The following is a 19,679-nucleotide window of genomic DNA, read 5'->3' as shown; positions in this document are numbered from 1 at the left end:
AAGTTGAAGGGGAGTGAGGGGGCCAAAAGGGGGGGAAAGACAGGTGAGACCACCGAATCTTCAGCGAGCGGAAAAGGAACAGAGAGACTAGGGGGGGAAAAGCCTCGGCGAGCCGAGACCGCTAAGGAGGACTTTGTCAGCAAGCTACTGTGAAGGTCTTGGTAGTGGTGTCTGCGCGCCTGACAAGAGTGCGAAGTGCCACGGGGCTTTTCGGTGTTTCTCACCCGACACACAAAGAAAAGGATGCAAAGAAAAAGATAAGGTCCAGTCATTTGGCCCACCCTTGTCCACAATAAGAGCTGGATCTTGCATCGCAAGAAAAAAATAACCAAAAAAAAATCTACGGAATACCACGGAACACCTGAAATAAAGACTCCGCTGCGCCGCCGTCGCGCGCCAAACTCAGCCGATCAACGATCCAGTCTTATTGCAGCTTTACCCTTCGTTTTTCCGGAAAAACCGTTACACACAACATACCGCGGCATGGGATAGCGGAACGGATGAGGGGAGATCGCTGCGCTCAGCGATGAACCCTTGGCGGCGATTACGATAACGAGAGCCATCTCCGGAGCCATCTGTCACAAGAATCGTTTAGACGGGCCCAAGGCACTATAATGGGCTACGGAAGAGACGCAGGAACCGCGTTGGACCTCTGTTCCCCTCATCTGTCTCCAAGTTTACTGCTAAAAAACCCCCCCATTTGGTAAACAGCGCCGCACCCCGGCCACTCCGAACCGCTCCCCGCTCGCTGTTTTCCCTGTCAAGGCCACTTCTGCGAGGATCATCCGTGGGCTTTTTTAATCGCTAAAGGTGGGGGGCACGGCAGTGGCTTCAACCATGTCTCCTCTCCCGCGGGGCATGCGATGGCTGGGTGTTTGCGATCGTTCATCACGGGCCCCCGCGGGCTTCGTCCGAGAAGTGCGGAATCTCCTCCATGGTTTCGGCAATATGACGATGGTTTTCACTACAGACCGCTCACTTCACGACTCAGTTCAAACGGAACGATGGAGTCGTGGGGGCTGCCTGCATCCGATCATCCGGTCTTAACAGGGAACATTTGCACGTGGAGATGGATCAGAATAAACATGCGACTGCGATTTTCCTTGACACCTTCGACTTGGCAGCCTTGAAAAGATTGCTACAGGATCAGGCGAATGGGGCAGGATCCAACCCCCAGCATACGACACACATCCACACACACACACATACGCACATAAGTTCTGACAAAGAGGCAAACTGCGTCATTTCGTCATGGTACCTATGATACAATCTGGAGCTCTCTCCGACAAGCGCCAAACCTCATCCGCGCCGCCGTCGTGATGGGACCTCCCTCCCAAGCAACACACAGTGGTATATGGCAAAAAATGGAGAGAAAAAAAAAGACATTAAGTGATGAAAACAAAGGATCAGCCTCGCAGTGAGTGTTTAGCTCGACCAGCCCTTGCTCATCTGGACGGCCTTCTCCCAGCGGCCGAAGCGCTTAGCCGCCTCTTCATCAGTGATCTGGGGCTTGAAGATGGTACGACCCTCCAGGTTGACGTCCTTGAGCTCATCGAAGCTCTTCCAGACACCCACAGCAAAGCCTGCTGCGATGGCCGCGCCAAGGGCCGTGGTCTCCCGCATGCCTGGGCGGTTGACAGGGATGCCAATGATGTCGGACTGGGTCTGTACAGGGGTTAGCCTTTTTCTGCGTCCCGAGGTTCGGATAAGGTCCGGGGTCCTATTCTTACCTGCATGACAAGGTCGGAGTTGCACATGCCACCGTCGACGGCGAGCTCAGTAAGGGCAGCACCACTGTCCTTCTCCATGGAGTCCAAGATTGCCTTGGTCTGGAAGCAAGTGGCCTCGAGGGTAGCGCGGGCAATGTGGCCACGCTGAGTGTAAGCAGTGATACCAAAGATGGTACCGCGCGCATCGTCGATCCAGTAGGGCGCGAAGAGACCGCTGAAGGCGGTGACGAAGGTGCAGCCGCCGTTGTCCTCGACCGTCTCAGCAAGGGCGCTGAGCTTGGAAGACGACTCCATGAAGCCGAAGTTGTCAACGAGGAACTTGACACTGGATCCGGCAACAGCAATGCTACCCTCCAAAGCGTACATGGTCTTGCCGGGACCGAAGTCGAAGGCAACGGTGGTGAGGAGACCGTGGGAAGAGATGACGGGCTTGGGACCAATGTTGTACAGCAGGAAGCAACCAGTGCCGTAGGTGTTCTTGGCGAGACCAGCAGTGAAGCCCTTCTGGCCGACGAGAGCGGCAGACTGGTCACCCAAGCAACCAGTGATCTTGGTGCCTCTAAGAGCAGTGTTGGCCAGGGTGCCGTAGGCCTCGCGGTCGGATGAGCGCACGATCTTGGCGAGCTTAACCTTGGTAGGGTCGACTCTGAACCAGTCAATGAGGTCATCATCGTACTGAAGGGTGTGAATGTTCATGAACATGGTACGGGCAGCGTTGGAAGGGTCAGAGACGTAGACATCGCGATCCGGGCCGCCGTTGAGCTTGTAGACCAACCAGGTGTCGACGGTACCGAAAGCCAGGACACCCCGCTCGTAAGCATCCTTCACCTCGGGGACGTTGTCAATCAGCCACAAGAGCTTGCCGACGGAGGGGTATGTGGAAAGGGGAAGACCGCATCGCTGGGTCAGCTCGCTGGCGCCGAGGCGGTTCTTGAGCTTGCGGACGAGGTCCTTGGTACGGGTGTCGGTCCAGACAATGGCGTTGTACAGAGGCTTGCCGGTAGTCTTATCCCAGACGACGGTGGTCTCTCTCTGGTTGGTGATACCGACGGCCTTGATCTGCTCGCGGGAGTGGCCCTGGGTCTCAAAGGCCTGGACAGCGCCGTCAATGCACTTCTCGACGGAGGAGACGAGCTCCTCGGGGTCGTGCTCGTGCCAGCTGTCGCAATTGAGTTAGCTTCGCATGCAGCGCAAACACACAAAAACAATCCACTTGTATAAAAAAAAAAAAAAAAGTTTGTAACTTACCCCGGGTTGGGGTAGATCTGCTTGAACTCAAGCTGGTGCGTCGCAATGACCTCACCGTGGGGGTTGAAGATCAAGAAACGGGTGCTCGTGGTGCCCTGGTCAATGGCACCGACGAAGGAGATGTTCTGACCTCCGTTGACAGCTGCGGGAGACATTTTGTCCGAGGTTTGTTTGAAGCGGTTGGGGAGAAGCGATGAGAGCATCCAAAGGGGGAAGACGGGACGAATTGACAGCGACGGGAGAAGGACAAGGACGATTGGGTATCTTGAGGAACGAGGTGAAGAGAGAAGAGAGAGAGAGGCTGGTTTCGCAACAGAGTTCAAGTTTCACGGGCTCACAAAATATTTGTAGTGCCCCTCCTTCTTCCCCCCCTCCCCTCACCATGTGCTCCATGTGCGGCGCACATGTGGGAAATTCAGCTCCAACTTGCCTTTAGGCGCGGCGTCGGGCTAGCTTCCTCCATGGGGAACAGGAAAACAAGACAGCTTTCTCGAAAAAAAAAAGCTACCCCTCATTCCCATCTCTACCCCATCCCCCAGATCGTGTGGAGATGTCACGAGATGAGCACCAACTGAGCGGACTTGGGAAAACCGCAGGTCTGCCAAACGAGGGGGCCCCGGAATGCAGGATCATCCCCACTGGGGGGGGATGCGAACGGGTCACAGCGGGATGCTTCTCTGTCTGTGTCTGACAGGCAACCGAATCCTTCGCTGTAAAGAATCCGGGAGGCCATGTTTTCGGGGAGGGCACACCGAATTACGTCGGCCGATGGTTCGAGGGACAGGCAACGTCGGCCGCAGACAGCGAGCAAAAGTGGAGGGCGACGGGGGCCGGATCACCTTGCTGATGGGGCTGATGTCATTTACAGTCGCAGTGCAACAGCACGAGTTTCGGTCTACGTCGGCGAGCGCCACGGTCCGGTGGGTCCGGCCTTATGCCGGCCGTTATCTCAAGCACCGGTCGCCCGACGAGCGGGGTCCCTTTAAGTAACCCAAAAAAAAAAAAAAAAAAAAAAGACGAGATGACGGCTGATACGGATAGCCCGTGGCGTGCAGAGCCTATACTACTACTGCCAGGCTAGAGCTGAAGAGGAGAGTGAGCTCCGCCGCCTCCGTGGAATTCGTGGGACTACGTGAGAATTTCTCTCTGCCTTGTGCCTACCTGTGCATCCACATTCTGCTGCACACTGCATGGCGCACGCGCTCTAGAAGGGCAACGAGAACGAGGATCGTGTAGTAGTGAGGGTGGGCAGGGAGGAGAAAGAGGAGGAAGGCAGAGACAGAAAGAGAGAGAGAGCCCCTCTCCATCGGACATGCCCGGGGCGGGCACCATACAAACAGTGCCAACCAACAGAAAAAAAACATCACCAACTGTGAAACGAACCAACGGCTTCAACTTCCCAATTCAACCTGCAAATCCAACCTGAGCATGCAAGTAAATCATGTGCCGACGTGCGCCTTCACCAGATTTCTATTTCCCGCTGCTTGTCATCTTGGTCGACTTGGTCGAAAACGGTCAAGACTGACAAACATCGCCTTGGTGCTGACCTGCTTCCCCTCCCGCTACGTTGCACTCGCCCGCATGTCTCTTCGTCTAATTCGTCCATGTGCGCGCAGAGAACTGCGGGGAAGAGGCGAAAGTTCCAACAGGAATGCAGGCAAGGGTTGAAAACCAAAAAAGTCGAACGGGGAACTGGGGGGTTTGTCGTAAAATATGAGTGTGTGTAATGAGCCGCGGCTCAGACTTCCAGTTGGTCTTGTCATGTAACTTTTTTCTTTTGTTTTTCCCCTTCTTACCTCGAAAAGCCAAGCTCACGTCATTGGTCATTGGCGAGTAATGGAAACCTTGGCCAAGGACGAATACTGACAAAAGGGTTGCGCATAGCTTGTAAAGGCTGTCAATGTAATTTTTTAATTCGCCCATTGGCCTTTTTTTTTGGTCTCCCCTTCGGCTTGGTTCGTGATAGGTCTACCCGTCTCGTGTATGACGTTAGCCGCGGTGGTTACATAGTTCGGGAGTGGCGTGGGTTCGTCACTGTCTGTCAGATTGGGACCAAAAAAAAAAAAAGAATCTCCACATTCTTTACCCTGGCTAGGCCATCCTTCTTGTTCCCAGCCCCAGATGGCACAAGGATGCATGATGAAAGAGGTAATCTTTCGATCCGATCAGCCAAAACTCAATGAGTTTTAAACGGGGGAAACTGGAAGCTCCGGGAATGTCGTGAGACTTACAATCCAATTTTTTCCAACAACCTTGGCACAACCTCTCATGTGAAGAAGGAAATACTCTTTTTTGAACGATAAAAAAAACCAAAACATAAAATAGTCTTTGGGACCCAAAAACAGCCAGGTGTAAGAAAACTGGGGGTTCTGCAGGCCGGCGCAAGCAGCACACAGAGTTGCATAAGTTGCCGTAAACCAAGAAGTCAAAAAGCGGACGCAGGATCGAATAAAACGGGTCTCGGAAAACGCACCGAAAACCTACCTTGGCCAAATTCTCTAGCCCTTTGAGCTGCCTCGGCCGGCCGGCGTGTAGAGCAGAAAGCAGAAAGGAAGGACCTTTTTCGCCCATCTCACGCGCCCGAAATCTTTGTGGACCACCGACGACCGCGCGCCCCCTCCCCCCTCACCCACACGTGGGAACTTGCCCCAGAAGCTTACCTCAAAGAACCACCATACCGTACCCCCTTCCCATCTGCGAAAAAAAGGACGAACAGGCACACCCTGCCCTTCTTCTTTTTGCTGCTTGCTGGGAAGTGAAGCCTATTAGTGGCGCAGGTGTGGGTTTTGGTCGTTTCTGTACCTCTACTTTGCGCAACCTGTGCATCCCAAGTCCGAACCTTGGCGAACCCCGGAAAAAGAGGAACGAAAGAAAGAAGGGGGTAAAAAAGAGGGGGTAAAAGAGAAGCAGAAAGACGCAAGAGAAGCCCATCTGAGTAGTAGTCGTCGTCCTCTTCCTCCTCATCCTCGCACCCCAGGTCCAGATCCAGAATTCCTTCAGAGGGTGAAATAAGGCGAAGCCTCGGCCGTCGTCCGTAATAGCATCTACATCCCGTCCCCGAGTTCAGTCGACCACTTTCAACGTCGGTGTGAGCCACCGAACTGCATCACACTGCCCCTTGTCCCACCGCAGGCCGTCCTTCTTCTCTGGACTTTGCAACACCGAGACCACCTGAGCAACTTCCTCTCGCCCACATCGTTCGATTTTCTTTTTCCTTCCTCCCCTTCACTCCTCCTCACTCTTCCGCAAGGCCCGTACGAACCCCGTATCTTTTCGTATCCCCGTGAGGCAAGGAACCGACGTGTTGGTATCATCATCCCAGAGATCCGGAATTGGAAATAGCCAATCTCGTCTGTCGAGTCCTCGTGGCCGTGAATGCCGGGGCAAAGACCTTTTTTCATCAGTGTATCATCGGTCTAGATCCACAGGGTCGCAGCAAGCAAGCAACCAAGCAAGCAACAAGACGAAGATGGGTAAGCGTCATGATTTCCTTGTGAAGGCCCCCCCTCTCTCTCTCCTCCTCGTTCTGCCTTTCCCCTCCCCCCCATTCCCCAAAGGTGTCAACCCGGCGGATCGGTGCAACGGTCGTCCAGCCCCGTGGGATATGATCAGCCCGTGGGGACCATAAGAAGTTGCTTCTTCCCCATGGGAGACGTGGGATGATATTTGGCCAGACCATCGCCCGTCCCTTCATCTCATCTTCACCTCTCCGCCCCCTCTCTCTCACTCCTTTCTCTCTTCCCTTCGCCCAACTCTCCCTCACTCACCTTCCATCTTAATATCGTTTTCGGTTCTAATGTCCATCACTGTCCACGCAGCCGATTCGGTGTCTGAGTCTTCATCATCCGTTGGGAAGCAACACATTCCAGTCTTCAAGTCCGAGATGGGAGGAGAAGAAAGCCACGAGGAGCACGCCTCCGGCACCATGACCCCGCCTCAGCGGGAAGAGGAGCTGTGGTGGTCTCGCGTCCGCGAGAACCTCCAGGACGGCTTCTCCGAGTTCTTCGGCACCATGATCCTCGTCATGTTTGGTGACGGTGTCGTTGCCCAAGTCGTGTTGAGTAACAGCACAAAGGGTGACTATCAGAGTATTTCCTGGGGATGGGGGTAAGTCTCACATACACACACACACCACCCTATAGGCTCTCATCGTGACTTCATCGATGAACCTTTGGATATAGCCATCACAAAAAAAGATGCTAACTTTGGACCTTGCTCAGCCTGGGTGTCATGCTCGGCGTCTACGTCGGCAAAAAATCCGGTGGTCACCTTAACCCAGCAGTGACGCTTGCCAACTGCGTGTACCGTGGCATGCCTTGGCGCAAGTTCCCCATCTACTTCATCGGCCAGCTTCTCGGAGCCATGGCTGCCGCCTTCATCCTGTACGGTAACTACATGCCCGCCATTGACAATTTTGAGGGCAAGGGCATCCGCACCGTCAGCGGTCCCACTGCTACCGCCGGCATTTTCTGCACCTACCCGGCCGAATTCATGACCCGGACAGCCATGTTCTGGTCCGAGTTCATCTGCTCCAGTCTCCTTCAGCTCGTCATCTTCGCCCTCGCCGACCCCGCCAACGGTGCCGCTGGACCATTCATGCCGCTTGCTCTTTTCTTCCTCATCTTTGGCATTGGCGCCTGCTGGGGTTGGGAGACAGGATACGCCATTAACCTCGCCCGTGACTTCGGTCCCCGCTTGGTTTCGTACATTGTCGGATACGGACATGAGGTGTGGTCCGCCGGTGGATACTACTTCTGGGTAAGGCCCTCCCCTTTGATGATTTTTCTTATCGGTGCCTCGGCTCCCCGGTTTTTTCCTTTCTAAATGGCGTCGGTGTTGCGTGGTTTTTTTTTTTATGTGGCGAAAACGAATGCGTTGACGAAAGTCCCTCTTTTGACAAGTGCCCTGACTAACGAGACCGATGCGTTGATAGATCCCCATGGTCGCTCCGTTCCTTGGTACCCTCTTCGGAGGCTTCCTGTACGACGTTTTCCTCTACACGGGTGAGAGCCCCATCAACTCCCCATACTTCGGCCTCAAGCGCCTGGTCCAGCCGCGTCGTGACGTCTGGTCCAACACTTATAAGAACAACATGGAGAGCAAGGTCTAGATACAGGCCGCCTCACTCGAGGATGCTTCTCATGTTTGCTTCATCCCTTTGCACAAAGAGATTGTGACGTGAACGTGTCTTTGAGAGATGAGTGAGTTGAGCGGGAGTGAGTGAGAAAGTGTGAGAGTAAGAGAAAGGATGGTAACTGGGTCAATGATACCACATTTGTCTTTTCTGATTGAGAGAAGAGAGAGGAGCGGGCCGACCGTGGTTTCGCTCAGAAACGAAGCCGTCGCCTTGGATTCGGACCAAACAATAAGGAAAAAAATGAAACGAAAAGAACACCTCATGGGCGCAAAAAAAAAGGAAAGAGTGGTTGACGGTTGTCTATCGATTGAGAGTCAAGATCCAGTTTCTTGTTTGGCCAGCGGACCGTTGTTTTGCTGGGCTGGGGGCGTGGATTAGCGGTGCTTTTATCTTTTGGGGCCTGTTGTTTTCGTCGTTAGTCGTCGCCGCTGTTTGGGCTTTCGTTGGGCAGCGGTGAGTGGAAAGAGAATGACAAATATTCAATCACAATACAAATATTTCAAATGTTAGTTCAGTCGTTATAATTGTTGCTTGTCGTCGAAAGCCTTTTTTGCCTTTGTACAATGACTTGTAGAGTGGGAGGAAAAGAAAGAAAAGAAAGATCAATCATGAACATGGACGTGACGCCCGACTACGGATGTTGCAATCAATTAGTATGTCTGGACCTCCAAGACCCTGAACCAAGCAGGGCCTGACTTTTTCGCTGAAAGATTGTCACGACGCCCGAAGGCGGGCCAATTCTGGCACATTGAGAATTCTTCCGTCGTGTCGGCGATTTTAGCCAAATTACGGGGACCCCAAAGTTCTGTTGGGCGAGCCCACTGGGCTGGGCTGGAGAGGGGCGCGCCATGCTGCCGGAATCGCTTCCAGATGCAGTGACAGCGCGGACTTGCAGCCTCCTGGGACCTCTTGACAGGGCACTGTTGGCCGAAAGGGCCTGGATTCTGTTGTTTGCGGGTTTCCATTTGGTCCGCCCAGAATTCAATAGTCTTGCGACTTCGCAAGGGGTTTGCGACGCCTTCGTGACTGAGGTCGCCGATGGTCGCCGACGGAAGCAGCATTCGTCGCACGATTGGACAACCAAAGAGTGCATCAACCCCTTCTCCATCCGTCCATAGCCGGTTGTGTCCCGTTCTGGCATGCTTGCCTGTTTCCTGCCCCGCTGCCAAAGTTGGCAAAAGACGGGAAGCTGGTAGAAGATGGTAGCAGACGGGCGCGTAGAAAGCGGAATTCCTGCAAAGCTCTGGAGATGTTGGTCAAGTTCCCAGCGGCGTGACACGCTCACGCCGCCTGGGCGGGCCTTCAGTCCTGCTAATCGCCCTTCATTCAATGTACGGATTGCCAAAACTTCGGACGGGCTTAGTGAGACTCCCAAGCTTTGTAGCAATGCGTTGAAATAGAAGTGTTGCGCCATCGTCCGCGAGAAAGTAAGGCAGAGTTGGCGCTAACTTGTGTAATGCCACCTGAACTTCATCCCGCTGGAGCAGGTGCGGGAGAGAGCGTGGATTGGACGGATTAGCGGCGGGAGCTGGTATCAAGGGCCGCTTCAGGGCCTTCCCAGCTTGAAACGGTCCGCTGTGTTGTAAATCCTGAGTGATTTCGAGCTTGTAAGATCGGGGGCGGTGCACTGGAGTGAGTGAAGCCAAGTCTACTAAGTTTGCTGCATCATGTTAGTCACCATGTCCATCCGTGTATAGCAACCTCAATCGACGATGGTCGACACAGTAATCCAAAAATCCCCTCTAAAGTTTGCTGAGCGTGACTCGCCAGACAGCTGCTTAAGTTTCGTGTCAGACAGCTGTCTAGGTTTCGAGGACCTTGCCTCGAAGAACAAACGAATCAGCGTATGTTGCAAGCCCAAAGATTAAGTTGCTTTTGAAAGCTTCGTGGGGTAACATCGTGCTGTTTAGAGCTACTGCCAGGCTAATGCCAAACAGCCAAGAGGGGAGGTGGTCCCCAACTCGCCGACCAACCTGGACCTGGTAGCACGTATTACTCAGATCGATTGCCATCGGGGATGAGTGAACCGTGGAGCACAGCTGCAATATCCGAGTTTCGAAACAATGCTTGGCCAGTCATCAAATAGCAACACACTTTCAAGTTCCTGGCGGTTGCATACCACTTTGACTTGCAAGAAGACGGGGGGTGTCGTGTATTTCGAAGCAACACTGGCAGGCCAGGAGACCAGGAAGCCTGGACGGTGAGTAGATTTTTGCCATCCATATGATTGCATCGTGACCATCTGCAGGCAAATAGGGGGGAGTGTGGGTATTGCAAGCGTTTCCACCGTGACCAGCTTATCTTCCTGCTTTCCACTTTTCCATGCGGCTGTTGCACAGCGGCCCGGGATGTTCGGCGGTGGTCGAAGTACACTGCGGCGTCGATATGGTCTAGGGCACGATGGTAAAAAGTGGCGGCAGTGGGCGGCAGCAACGGACGGCGGGTGTGTGTATGTGTGTGTCTGGGTACATTGTGTCCCGTGGCGGTCGGTTCAGACAGCGTTGGCCCCTACCAGCACCTGATGGGGGGAGAGAGCCGAAGTGTACGTACCCGCACTGAGCAGGTACGGTACGTTCTCAAAGTACAGTTACTCGTAGCCGGATCTCGGCCGGTATGAGTGGGCGAGGGTGCGGGAATAGCTGGTTGAAAGGAAGACCCGGCAGGGTGAGACAGGTTTTGGAGGACTTGGCAGCATGTCGAAGTGTGGATGGCGGGATGGTGTAGATGACAAAGATGGGTAGCCGTGGCTTTGGTGTAGAGACTGAGAGAGAAAAAGCGATGCTGGATGACGGTTGAATCTCAGACAGCCCAGATCTTTGACCGTCCATCTCGGGAACCAAAAACGGTCCGCATTAGGAGGAAGCACGTTCTTCTTAAAACGAAGCGTAGCTCTTGGGCAATCGGGCCTCGACTTTGAGACGGCGTACGGGGACCCAGAGTAATCAGGCCTACGACAGCCTCAATCTTTCGAAGGATAAGGCGAACGGCGCCAAGTGGTATGGCCTTGTGTGGGCAAACATCCCATGATGGGGACGAAAGGGGAGAAGCAGAGTGACGGCCCGAATTGGATGTGGTAGGCTAGAACGGCGGATGCGTGTCTCAGATCCAGCAGGCAGGTCGATTTGTGCGTAGCTACGGTGGTGGTGCTGTAGATACGGGTCGACAATACCGAGGTGAAGCGAGTTGGAGGAGTGTGGTGGCTAAGGGAGTGAAAGAGGAGCAGATTAGGTGGAGGAGTCTGACTGCATCTACTTTGTACGTACTATGCACACTATGGTAGTAATTAGGCTGGGTTTGTGGGAAAGAGTGGTCTAATTGGTAGCAAACGGTAGTAGCGACCCAGAGAGAAGGGCCACAAGCGGGTAAGAGCAGAGAGACCTACTTCTAGCCTTTTCACCTCGGAGGCTTTCGCCGATCATTGCGAGTTGGACCCATTCTTATTTCTGCAACAATTTCTTTACCCAATATTTTCCCCTTCTTTTTGGTCTCACATTCGGCTCCTTGAACCGAAACCACCGAAGCAAGGACACGGGTGATTTGAGTACCGACTAATTACCGATTTCCCCAATTTCGGGTCCATAACACCGAGGTGCATGAGGTCCCCTGAGTGACATATGAGGCTCTGACCCAGAAACACCACACGGATGGGATGGCACCGCAGCTCTCGCAAAGTTTCGACCCTCCGTCACCCCCGGGGCCCCGAGAGATTTCGTGCTTTCCCCATTCATTTCTCCATATTGGATCCTCCGCTGTTACCGACATGACGAGGAAGAAGCGGGCCTCCCTTTGCCTCTTCCTTGTCCGGGCTTCTTCTAACTGACTCTCTTTGATTCATCAAAGTCCGTCGTCTTTGTTCGGACTGTGCTCGGTGCCACGTTGTAGTTCCCCCCATGATGTCAGACCCTTGATTTGATACCATACCATAGGTGTGTCCGGAGATAGCTTGGGCCACCTCCAAATTTGGGAGCTCCCTGGGTAATGAAGCAAGCCAGCGTTGCCAATAATACGCACAGCAAAGGAGGGCACAGGCAACAGTGTCAGCCAGAGAATAGACCGTCCTGGGACCACGTGGGGGTGCTGTGAGTGATTAGAATTGATGAGCGTGGAGGTAAAGGAAAGCTATCATCCAGATTCCCACATAAGCAACCAAAAAACACGATCTCCGATTGATCCCCCTCCTCCACCCACCCCTTCCCACTCTACTTTTAGCCTCTTTTCTCTGTTCGCCCTGTGTTTTTTTTTTTTTTTTTTGTCTTGTCGCCCTGTCCAGCCTAACGGAAGATTTTGAGTAGCGCCGAACGGAACCATTCCTGGTCAACCTCGGGGTGTCATTCCACGAATCGAAGCCCAAAGTTGCGGGTGAGGCGGCCCAGCCCGAAGCTCTTCGCCTGACGAAATCTGATATCTACCGATTGACATTCTCAACTTGCCCGACCCTCCCTCTTAAGTCGTGACGTCCTCTCACTTTTTTTCTCTATTCTGTTTCCCTTTTTCCTTTTCCTTCCTTCTTAGGATCATCACCTTCCCCAACAAACTATCATAGACCTGAAGATACTCGACTCCCACCTACACCTGGGAAAGTCGACCTTCTCCAACAAACCCCAACGCACACTCGTCCTTTTTTGGACTTCGGCCTAAAACTCCCCCGAGAGAGATACGAGGTCAAATTTCCAAGAGCATGGCGTCGCGTTTCTCGAGCCTGAGAAGGCCTCTCGCCGCCGCGGCCGTTGCCGCAACTGGTGGTGTTGTCGCCTACTCGGCTTTCAACAACAACCGTGGTGCCCACGCCTTTGACAAGCCTCTGGTCGAGCTCAAGCGCGACAACCAGGGCCGCATTGTCCCGCCCAGTTTCCCCTCCATCAAGGACCGCGCTTCCCAGCTTGCCGACTTGCGCGCCCACTCCTCCGATTCTGAAGAGTATGACCTGCTCATTATCGGCGGTGGCGCCACGGGCACCGGAATTGCCCTCGATGCTGTTACTCGTGGTCTCAAGGTCGCTCTCGTCGAGCGCGACGACTTCTCCGCCGGAACTTCGTCCAAGAGCACCAAGCTCGTTCACGGCGGTGTTCGCTATCTCGAGAAAGCCGTCCTTGGCCTTGATTACTCCCAGCTCCAGCTCGTCATGGAGGCCCTCCACGAGCGCAAGACCTTCCTGACTGTCGCCCCCCACTTGTCTTCCTCTCTGCCCATTCTCCTGCCTCTCAAGCAGTGGTGGTACGCCCCCTACGCCTGGGCCGGCACCAAGATGTACGATCTCCTCGCCGGTTCCCAGGGTCTCGAGAGCTCCTACTACATGTCCAAGTCCAAGGCCATTGAGACCTTCCCTCTGCTCCGCCGCGACAACATGATTGGTGCTCTTGTCTACTACGATGGCCAGCACAACGACTCCCGCATGAACGTCTCCCTCGCTCTCACCGCTGCCTTCTACGGCGCCACCGTTCTGAACCACGTCGAAGTCACCTCTCTGGAAAAGAACTCTAACGGCAAGATCTGCGGCGCAAAGGTCCGCGACGTCATGAACCCCGGCTCCGAGTCCTTCACTGTCCGCGCCAAGGGTGTTGTCAACGCTACCGGTCCCTTCACCGATGCCGTCGAGCGCATGGACAACCCCGATCGCAAGGCCATCGTCGCTCCCGCTTCTGGTGCCCACATCATGCTCCCTGGAAACATCTGCCCCAACGGTATCGGTCTGCTCGAAGCCTCCTCTGATGGTCGCGTCATTTTCGTCCTCCCCTGGCAGGGCCACACCCTTGCCGGAACCACCGACACCGCCTGCGCCGTCGAGAAGGAGCCCCTCCCCCGCGAGAACGACATTGACTTCATTCTGAAGGAGGTCAACAAGCTGATCACCCCCGAGTCCACCCTGTCCCGCTCTGATGTCCTCGCCGCCTGGTCTGGTAAGTAAAATACGGCGGGCCCCACTTGCCCACCCCCTCCTCAGCGAACTATGACACAATAGCTAACAAGAAAATTTCCCAGGTATTCGCCCCCTGGTCAAGGATCCCAAGGCCAAGAACACCGAGTCCCTCGTCCGCTCCCACCTCGTCACCGTCTCCGATTCTGGCCTTCTCACCTGCGCCGGCGGCAAGTGGACCACCTACCGCCAGATGGCCGAGGACGCCGTCGACGAGGCCATCAAGATTTTCGACCTGAAGCCCCAGCAGATTACCCTCCCTGACATCTCCGGCGCTGGCCTCCCCGGCCTCACCACCACCGGCAAGTGCATCACCACCAAGGTGCCCCTCATCGGTGCCCACGGCTTCTCCACCCAGCTCCCCGGCCAGCTCATCAGCCACTTCTCGCTCGACCCTGACGTCGCCCACCACCTGGCCACCAACTACGGTGACCGCGCCTGGTCCGTCGCCGCCACCTCCACCGCCCGCATCATCCCCGAGTTCCCCTTCGTCGAGGGCGAGATCCGCCACGGCGTGCGCGCCGAGATGGCCCAGACGGCAACCGACCTCATCTCCCGCCGCACCCGTCTCGCCTTCCTCAACGCCGAGTCGGCCCTCTACGCCCTGCCCCGCGTCATCGACGTCATGGCCGAGGAGCTCGGCTGGTCCGAGGCCCGCAAGGCCCAGGAGTGGACCGAGACCGTCCGCTTCCTGCAGTCCATGGGTCTCTCCCAGGACAAGCTCGGCATCACCCGCGACGAGGTCCTGAGCAGCAGCGGCCGCACCAAGGCCACCTCCGCGCCCAAGCCCCAGGCCTCCGTCTCCTCCGGCGGCATCAAGGTCGGCCTCGGCGACATCCAGGCCGGCGGTGCTCTGGCCCGTAACGCCACCTCCCAGGCGTAAGGTTCTCTCTCTCTCTCTCTCTCTCTCCCTGCGTCTTTTAAAAACCCTAGCGTTTTGAGAGCGTGTGTTTTAGATTATTATGTGCGAGAGAAAGCATTCCGGGCTTTAGATCGGCAGTTGGGATATAACTGCGAGTCGGAAGCTTTATATGTGTTTTCTCATTTTCTCATTTTTTGTCGGGTTGATTTTACATCAATCGCGACCGGGATACCTAGATAGACGGGTATGGCGTCTTGGTAGGGGGTCATTTTGACAGCACGTGTACGATTTTCCTTATCCCTCTGTTCTACCTTTTTTTTTTTTTTCTTTTTTTTAGTAGTCTGCATCATCAGCATGGTTATCAGCACTAGAAAGAAGTCTTTTCTCCGATGATAGGAGAATGGACTTTGTGTGTGTGCCTAAATCAGTATAGATGGCCTTCGTCCATTAAATATCCCAAAGACATGACTATATATGCCTCTACATTCGTCCTCTCTCTCGCCTTGTGACTCTTGTTTTATCTGACATGTGTATATTTTATTTTAATTTCCCCCTCCCGCCCCCAACCTTTCTCCAAGCCCGTGACCGCCGAGCAAAATTCGGAAAAAGAAAAAAAAAATATGCACCTTCGTCTACGTACGCCGTTGAGTGTACCATTACCAATTGTACAATAATAACATCGCCAGTTCATCGCTATTCAACTCGTTTTTTTCAGGCGTCCTTGGGAGGCAGCACGCGCCATTGGTCAGCGACCTTCAAGCCGAATCCCTCGCCAATGTCGCAACCTCCCCTGCCCCATTTCATTTCGAAAATCCTCCTGCCGGCGGCAACGAGCACCTCAAATGCGTCCGCAAACCCTTCCGAGTTGTAGTAGTACGGCTCGCCTGCACCACCTCTCTGGCTCTTCTGCCAAGAGTTCCGATTACGGCTTCCGCCTCTATATTTGTAATTCGTCATCTCGAGAGCCGTCTCTACTACTGAGCGGTAGTAACCCTTGCCATCCGGTTCCTTTTTAGGGGGGGCATCGATGGTCTCGCCTTCTTTTCGTCTCTCTGTGGATTTCATCTTCTCTTCGGCTTTCTTCTTGGCTTCAGCAGCCTTCTTTTCTTCAGCCTTTCTCTTCTCTTCGGCCTCCCTCTCCTCTTCTTCCTTTCTCTCTTCTGGCGAGGGCAAGTTCGGGTCTGTCCACTTCGGCTCCACGCCTGGCACCCGGTAAAGCACGGCTAGGTCCTCCAAATGCGTCGAAACATCGTTGATGATGCCAACCCGGCGGTGCTTCGTCGTCCATCCATCCATTATTAGCCGTGCATTCATATCGCAGTCTGTCGCGTAGTACGGAATCATCGAGTCCCAGCCCCCAATGGCGTCCATCGCCGCGCGGTTCACCAGCGTCAAATGATCATACTGGTACCACCTAAACGCCCACTTCTCCTTGCGCTCAAGCGTGACGTTCAAGTCGCGGAGGCAGTTCTCGTATATCGTCCTGTAGCCCGGTTCTCCCGCCGCTGGGGGGTTCATCGTCTCTTGCTTCTCCTCGTCACTGTAGAATTCCCACGCCCGGTCTCCAGGACGTTTAGCGTCGTCCGGCCCATCCTCAAGCGAAAACACAACAACGTCTTGATGGCTGTAGAAGTAATATGGCCAGTTCTGCAAATGTGCCGTGTACAGAAACATGTTTTGCATCTGTGAAAAGGACAGCAGCGCCGGGGTCTGCAGGACATGGACTCCCAACCGCTTCAGTGTAGTATGGTTCATGTAGAAGGGATTCTGTAATGACAGCTTCTCGTCCACGTTGGACATTTGTACGCCCGTGTTTTCGAGCACATAAATGCTCTCCGGGGGCCAGCCGGCCGTGATGTAGCTAACAACGCACTGTAGCAAAATCGGCCATTGACGAGTGAAGCCGATGAAAAGCGGCGGCATGCTGTTGATGCCATATTCAAGATGTAGGTCCTTCCGGGGGACGTTGTAGGCGGGAATCGGGGGCGGCGGAGAGGCCGTGTTGGCAAGGAGAGGGAACGGGTCGATAACTGGAGGCGGCGTGTATGTCGGCGCGGGTTTGTAACGAGGCGTCTCGGCTGGAGGTTTGGCCTTTGGCTTGTTGTCACCCGCGGCGGGCGGAGGAGGGGTTTTTTGCCCGGTGAAGAGGGAGTCGACAGTGATTATGCCTGCATGGAAACGGGCCAACACGACGACAAGGGCGAGCAGGGCGGCGACGGGGAGCACGATCCGTAGACGAGAGTGGGGTCCAGCCATCGTTGTCGTGGTTATGAAGCTCGATCAGGTCATGGAGGAATCGTTGGGCGAGATTTCAAGGACGGAGGTCGACCTTGATGAAGCCCGGTGGACGAGACATGGTGGTGTCAGGAAGACTGACAGCGGGCGAGGCGACATTAAGTTGGAACTTTGCAGTGTCAGGGACGGCAAATGCGTCGCACCTCCGAATCTGGCATCGTCTCGTATCAAGCAACGCAGGTCGACTGGGGGTTGGAATGAAAGATCATGCAGCTTCCTTGCTACTTGGTCTAATGGTGGGTGGGAATTTTGGACCTAGAAATCGCAACCGGAAGGGATGCCAGCTGGACGAGCTAACAAGCTTCGGGAACCCTTTACGAAGACGGTTAGCGCAGGGTCGGATAGCTGCTACCAGCTACTCTATCACGCCCGATTTATTAGCGGCCGCCTAAATTGTGATCCAATTAACGATGACAGCCCTCTGAACATCGGGTTCCGGCAAGGCGTAGTGGGCCTAAAACGTCTTCTACAACAGGGTGGAAGGCCTAGATGCAGGGTCCCTGGGAGGGAGCTGACTACGTACCTCCGCAGTCTCCTTTCGAACACGAGCTTCAGTATTAAAGCGCCTCCACAGAAGGAACGTTTTACAAGAGCTGTCGTTTTCCCTCTGTGAAATTATCCGTTTTGTTCTTAGTCTAAATCGCTTGGCAAATAAGGTACCTAGACGCTGGGTAACCTTTCCCCTGAGTGTGCTCATCATCCATCGAGAGCAGGCCCAGCCCCCGGAAAAGCTGAGAAAACAGCTAGTTTCACTTCGGCTGGGGTATGTCGGACACGCCCCTAGGTCGAAATAATAAAGCTTGAATATACCTTGTAAAACTCTATTCCTACTTTTACTTCATTTCCACTACACTTGTCGCTACTTCGATCGCCATTAGGAATTGAAATTCGTGGAGAACGCTCCGTATCATATGTTGAGCTGTCAACGTGCCAAGTAAACCAATCAGCCCAGACTTCGCCATTATGGGTATGCTATACTCAAGTACCAGACCAATATGAATTTCGCGGTATTACCTTTGTCGCCATGATAATACCACACAGTGGTCTGCTCAATCATTTCATTCGTGCTAGCGGGGTGTTGGCGACTGTGGCCAATCAGAACATTGTTTGAAATCTCGAGGTACCAACAAGTTTCTCTTATATGCCCTTGTCATCCTAACCGCAAGGAGATTAAACGGTCTTTTCTACCTGAACGAAGCCATCGCTCGACCATAAACACCTCGAGACGGAGAGAGAGAGGGAGAGAAGAAAAAGTGTATTCCTCCCCTGAAGAGATCAAAGCCGCCGTTCAAGCGTACCGATCCCACATTGCCGAACATCATCGCCGCATCTTTGAGGTCTTTGGTAAGATGTGCAACACTCACAGCACAGTATTGGGTTTTCGAAGCTAATTACACCGCTACATTTCAGTAAACTTCATCGCCACTGCCGAAGGCGAGCCAGGCGACTGGGAAGATGAAAGCATCGAGGAGGTACGAATTAACAGCTTAGCTGCACTTTTTGGGGAAGAGATCAAGAAATACATAACGGTTCCCGGCGATGTGCTCACGCGCTACGACGAGTTAGTGCCCATTTTTGGCCTCGACGGAACCGGCATGGCCACATCGCAAAGCTTGTTTGATGACGAGTACATCCATGAGCGCGACAGCTACTTCTCACTTTTGGAGCAGGCGCTAAAGAAAAAGTGTCTCGAGGAGGTGCGTGAGACCATTACTGTGCCTGAAGAGTTCCGCATTCTTGCCGAGTACGTCTTCCAGTTAACCGGCCCGGGGCCGGAAGACTACAAAACACACCAAGCAATGTTCTGGACCGGGACTACCACGTCAGCGGAGGCAATAGATGCCATTGTAAAGACGCCCGACGAGGAAAATTTCAGCTTCAATCGTGACTGGGAGTGTGCCGTCTTTTGGGAACCAGGAGAAGGGTGGAGGTACGCCTTCTATGTGGTTTATTGCCGGAGGATTCCCCAGCCGGGTACGGAGCCCGAACCTTGGGCCTGGAGATATGTGGTATCCAGCATGTACGAGAAGCTGACTGTTTTTGATACCATCCCCGAGTTCTTGGAAATGTATTGTCGATACGGCGAGGCAGAGATCCCCGATGTGTCTGAGTTGGACGCAGACGACATTCTGACTGGAATGTGGGTTAATTATGGCTTCATCTAAGCTGACAGAGATCCAATCATAACATCACAATGTCATCATTGATATTAGAACATAACAGCGTCATGAAAAGAAGGTTTCGAAAGTAACTCTACGTTCCAGCTTGTGAGCTTGACATTGCCGGGCTCTTTTACTAGCGTTCACTTGCAATTACTGCCCAATCACACCAAAGTAGACGTGTTCGTCAAGTTTGAGTCTCGATTCCAACTGAATTTGTTTTACACAATATCCAGCCACAGGAACCATGCTAAGAAGCCATGGCGACATGTTGGAGCTTAATCAGTTGATCATTGGAATTTTTATGAGTATAAAACGGTCAACTAGGGGAACC

General features: G+C 53.9%; 6 protein-coding genes across 6 annotated transcripts; 3 read left to right on the top strand and 3 right to left on the bottom strand.

Moving 5' to 3' along the window:
* Window positions 1–1,425: 1,425 nt before the first annotated feature.
* Window positions 1,426–3,181, bottom strand: CTRU02_204360 (glycerol kinase; the record flags this gene model as incomplete). Its single annotated transcript, XM_036731316.1, has 3 exons — window positions 1,426–1,665; window positions 1,731–2,889; window positions 2,979–3,181. 3 exons carry the CDS (start codon window positions 3,179–3,181, stop codon window positions 1,426–1,428), a joined length of 1,602 nt encoding a protein of 533 aa, XP_036576976.1.
* A 3,593-nt stretch (window positions 3,182–6,774) lies between these two features.
* On the top strand, window positions 6,775–8,088 carry CTRU02_204359 (aquaglyceroporin; the record flags this gene model as incomplete). The annotated part of the gene is made up of 3 exons (XM_036731315.1): window positions 6,775–7,085; window positions 7,199–7,736; window positions 7,912–8,088. 3 exons carry the CDS (start codon window positions 6,775–6,777, stop codon window positions 8,086–8,088), a joined length of 1,026 nt encoding a protein of 341 aa, XP_036576975.1.
* Window positions 8,089–8,765: 677 nt separating this feature from the next.
* On the bottom strand, window positions 8,766–9,176 carry CTRU02_204358 (uncharacterized protein; the record flags this gene model as incomplete). The annotated part of the gene is made up of 1 exon (XM_070204367.1): window positions 8,766–9,176. The coding sequence occupies one exon, from the start codon at window positions 9,174–9,176 to the stop codon at window positions 8,766–8,768; it is 411 nt and encodes a 136-aa protein (XP_070062130.1).
* Window positions 9,177–12,793: 3,617 nt separating this feature from the next.
* Window positions 12,794–14,912, top strand: CTRU02_204357 (Glycerol-3-phosphate dehydrogenase, mitochondrial 2; the record flags this gene model as incomplete). Its single annotated transcript, XM_036731314.1, has 2 exons — window positions 12,794–14,012; window positions 14,095–14,912. 2 exons carry the CDS (start codon window positions 12,794–12,796, stop codon window positions 14,910–14,912), a joined length of 2,037 nt encoding a protein of 678 aa, XP_036576974.1.
* Window positions 14,913–15,602: 690 nt separating this feature from the next.
* On the bottom strand, window positions 15,603–17,147 carry CTRU02_204356 (uncharacterized protein; the record flags this gene model as incomplete). The annotated part of the gene is made up of 1 exon (XM_036731313.1): window positions 15,603–17,147. One exon carries the CDS (start codon window positions 17,145–17,147, stop codon window positions 15,603–15,605), a length of 1,545 nt encoding a protein of 514 aa, XP_036576973.1.
* A 1,002-nt stretch (window positions 17,148–18,149) lies between these two features.
* On the top strand, window positions 18,150–19,351 carry CTRU02_204355 (uncharacterized protein; the record flags this gene model as incomplete). Its single annotated transcript, XM_070204366.1, has 3 exons — window positions 18,150–18,153; window positions 18,459–18,530; window positions 18,597–19,351. 3 exons carry the CDS (start codon window positions 18,150–18,152, stop codon window positions 19,349–19,351), a joined length of 831 nt encoding a protein of 276 aa, XP_070062129.1.
* Between the last annotated feature and the right edge of the window lie 328 nt (window positions 19,352–19,679).

Source organism: Colletotrichum truncatum (genome assembly GCF_014235925.2).
Source record: "Colletotrichum truncatum strain CMES1059 chromosome Unknown Contig_0002, whole genome shotgun sequence".
Classification (NCBI taxonomy): Eukaryota; Fungi; Ascomycota; class Sordariomycetes; order Glomerellales; family Glomerellaceae; genus Colletotrichum; species Colletotrichum truncatum.
The sequence above is the reverse complement of the archived record's forward strand: the minus strand, read 5'-3'. Positions and strand labels throughout refer to the sequence as shown.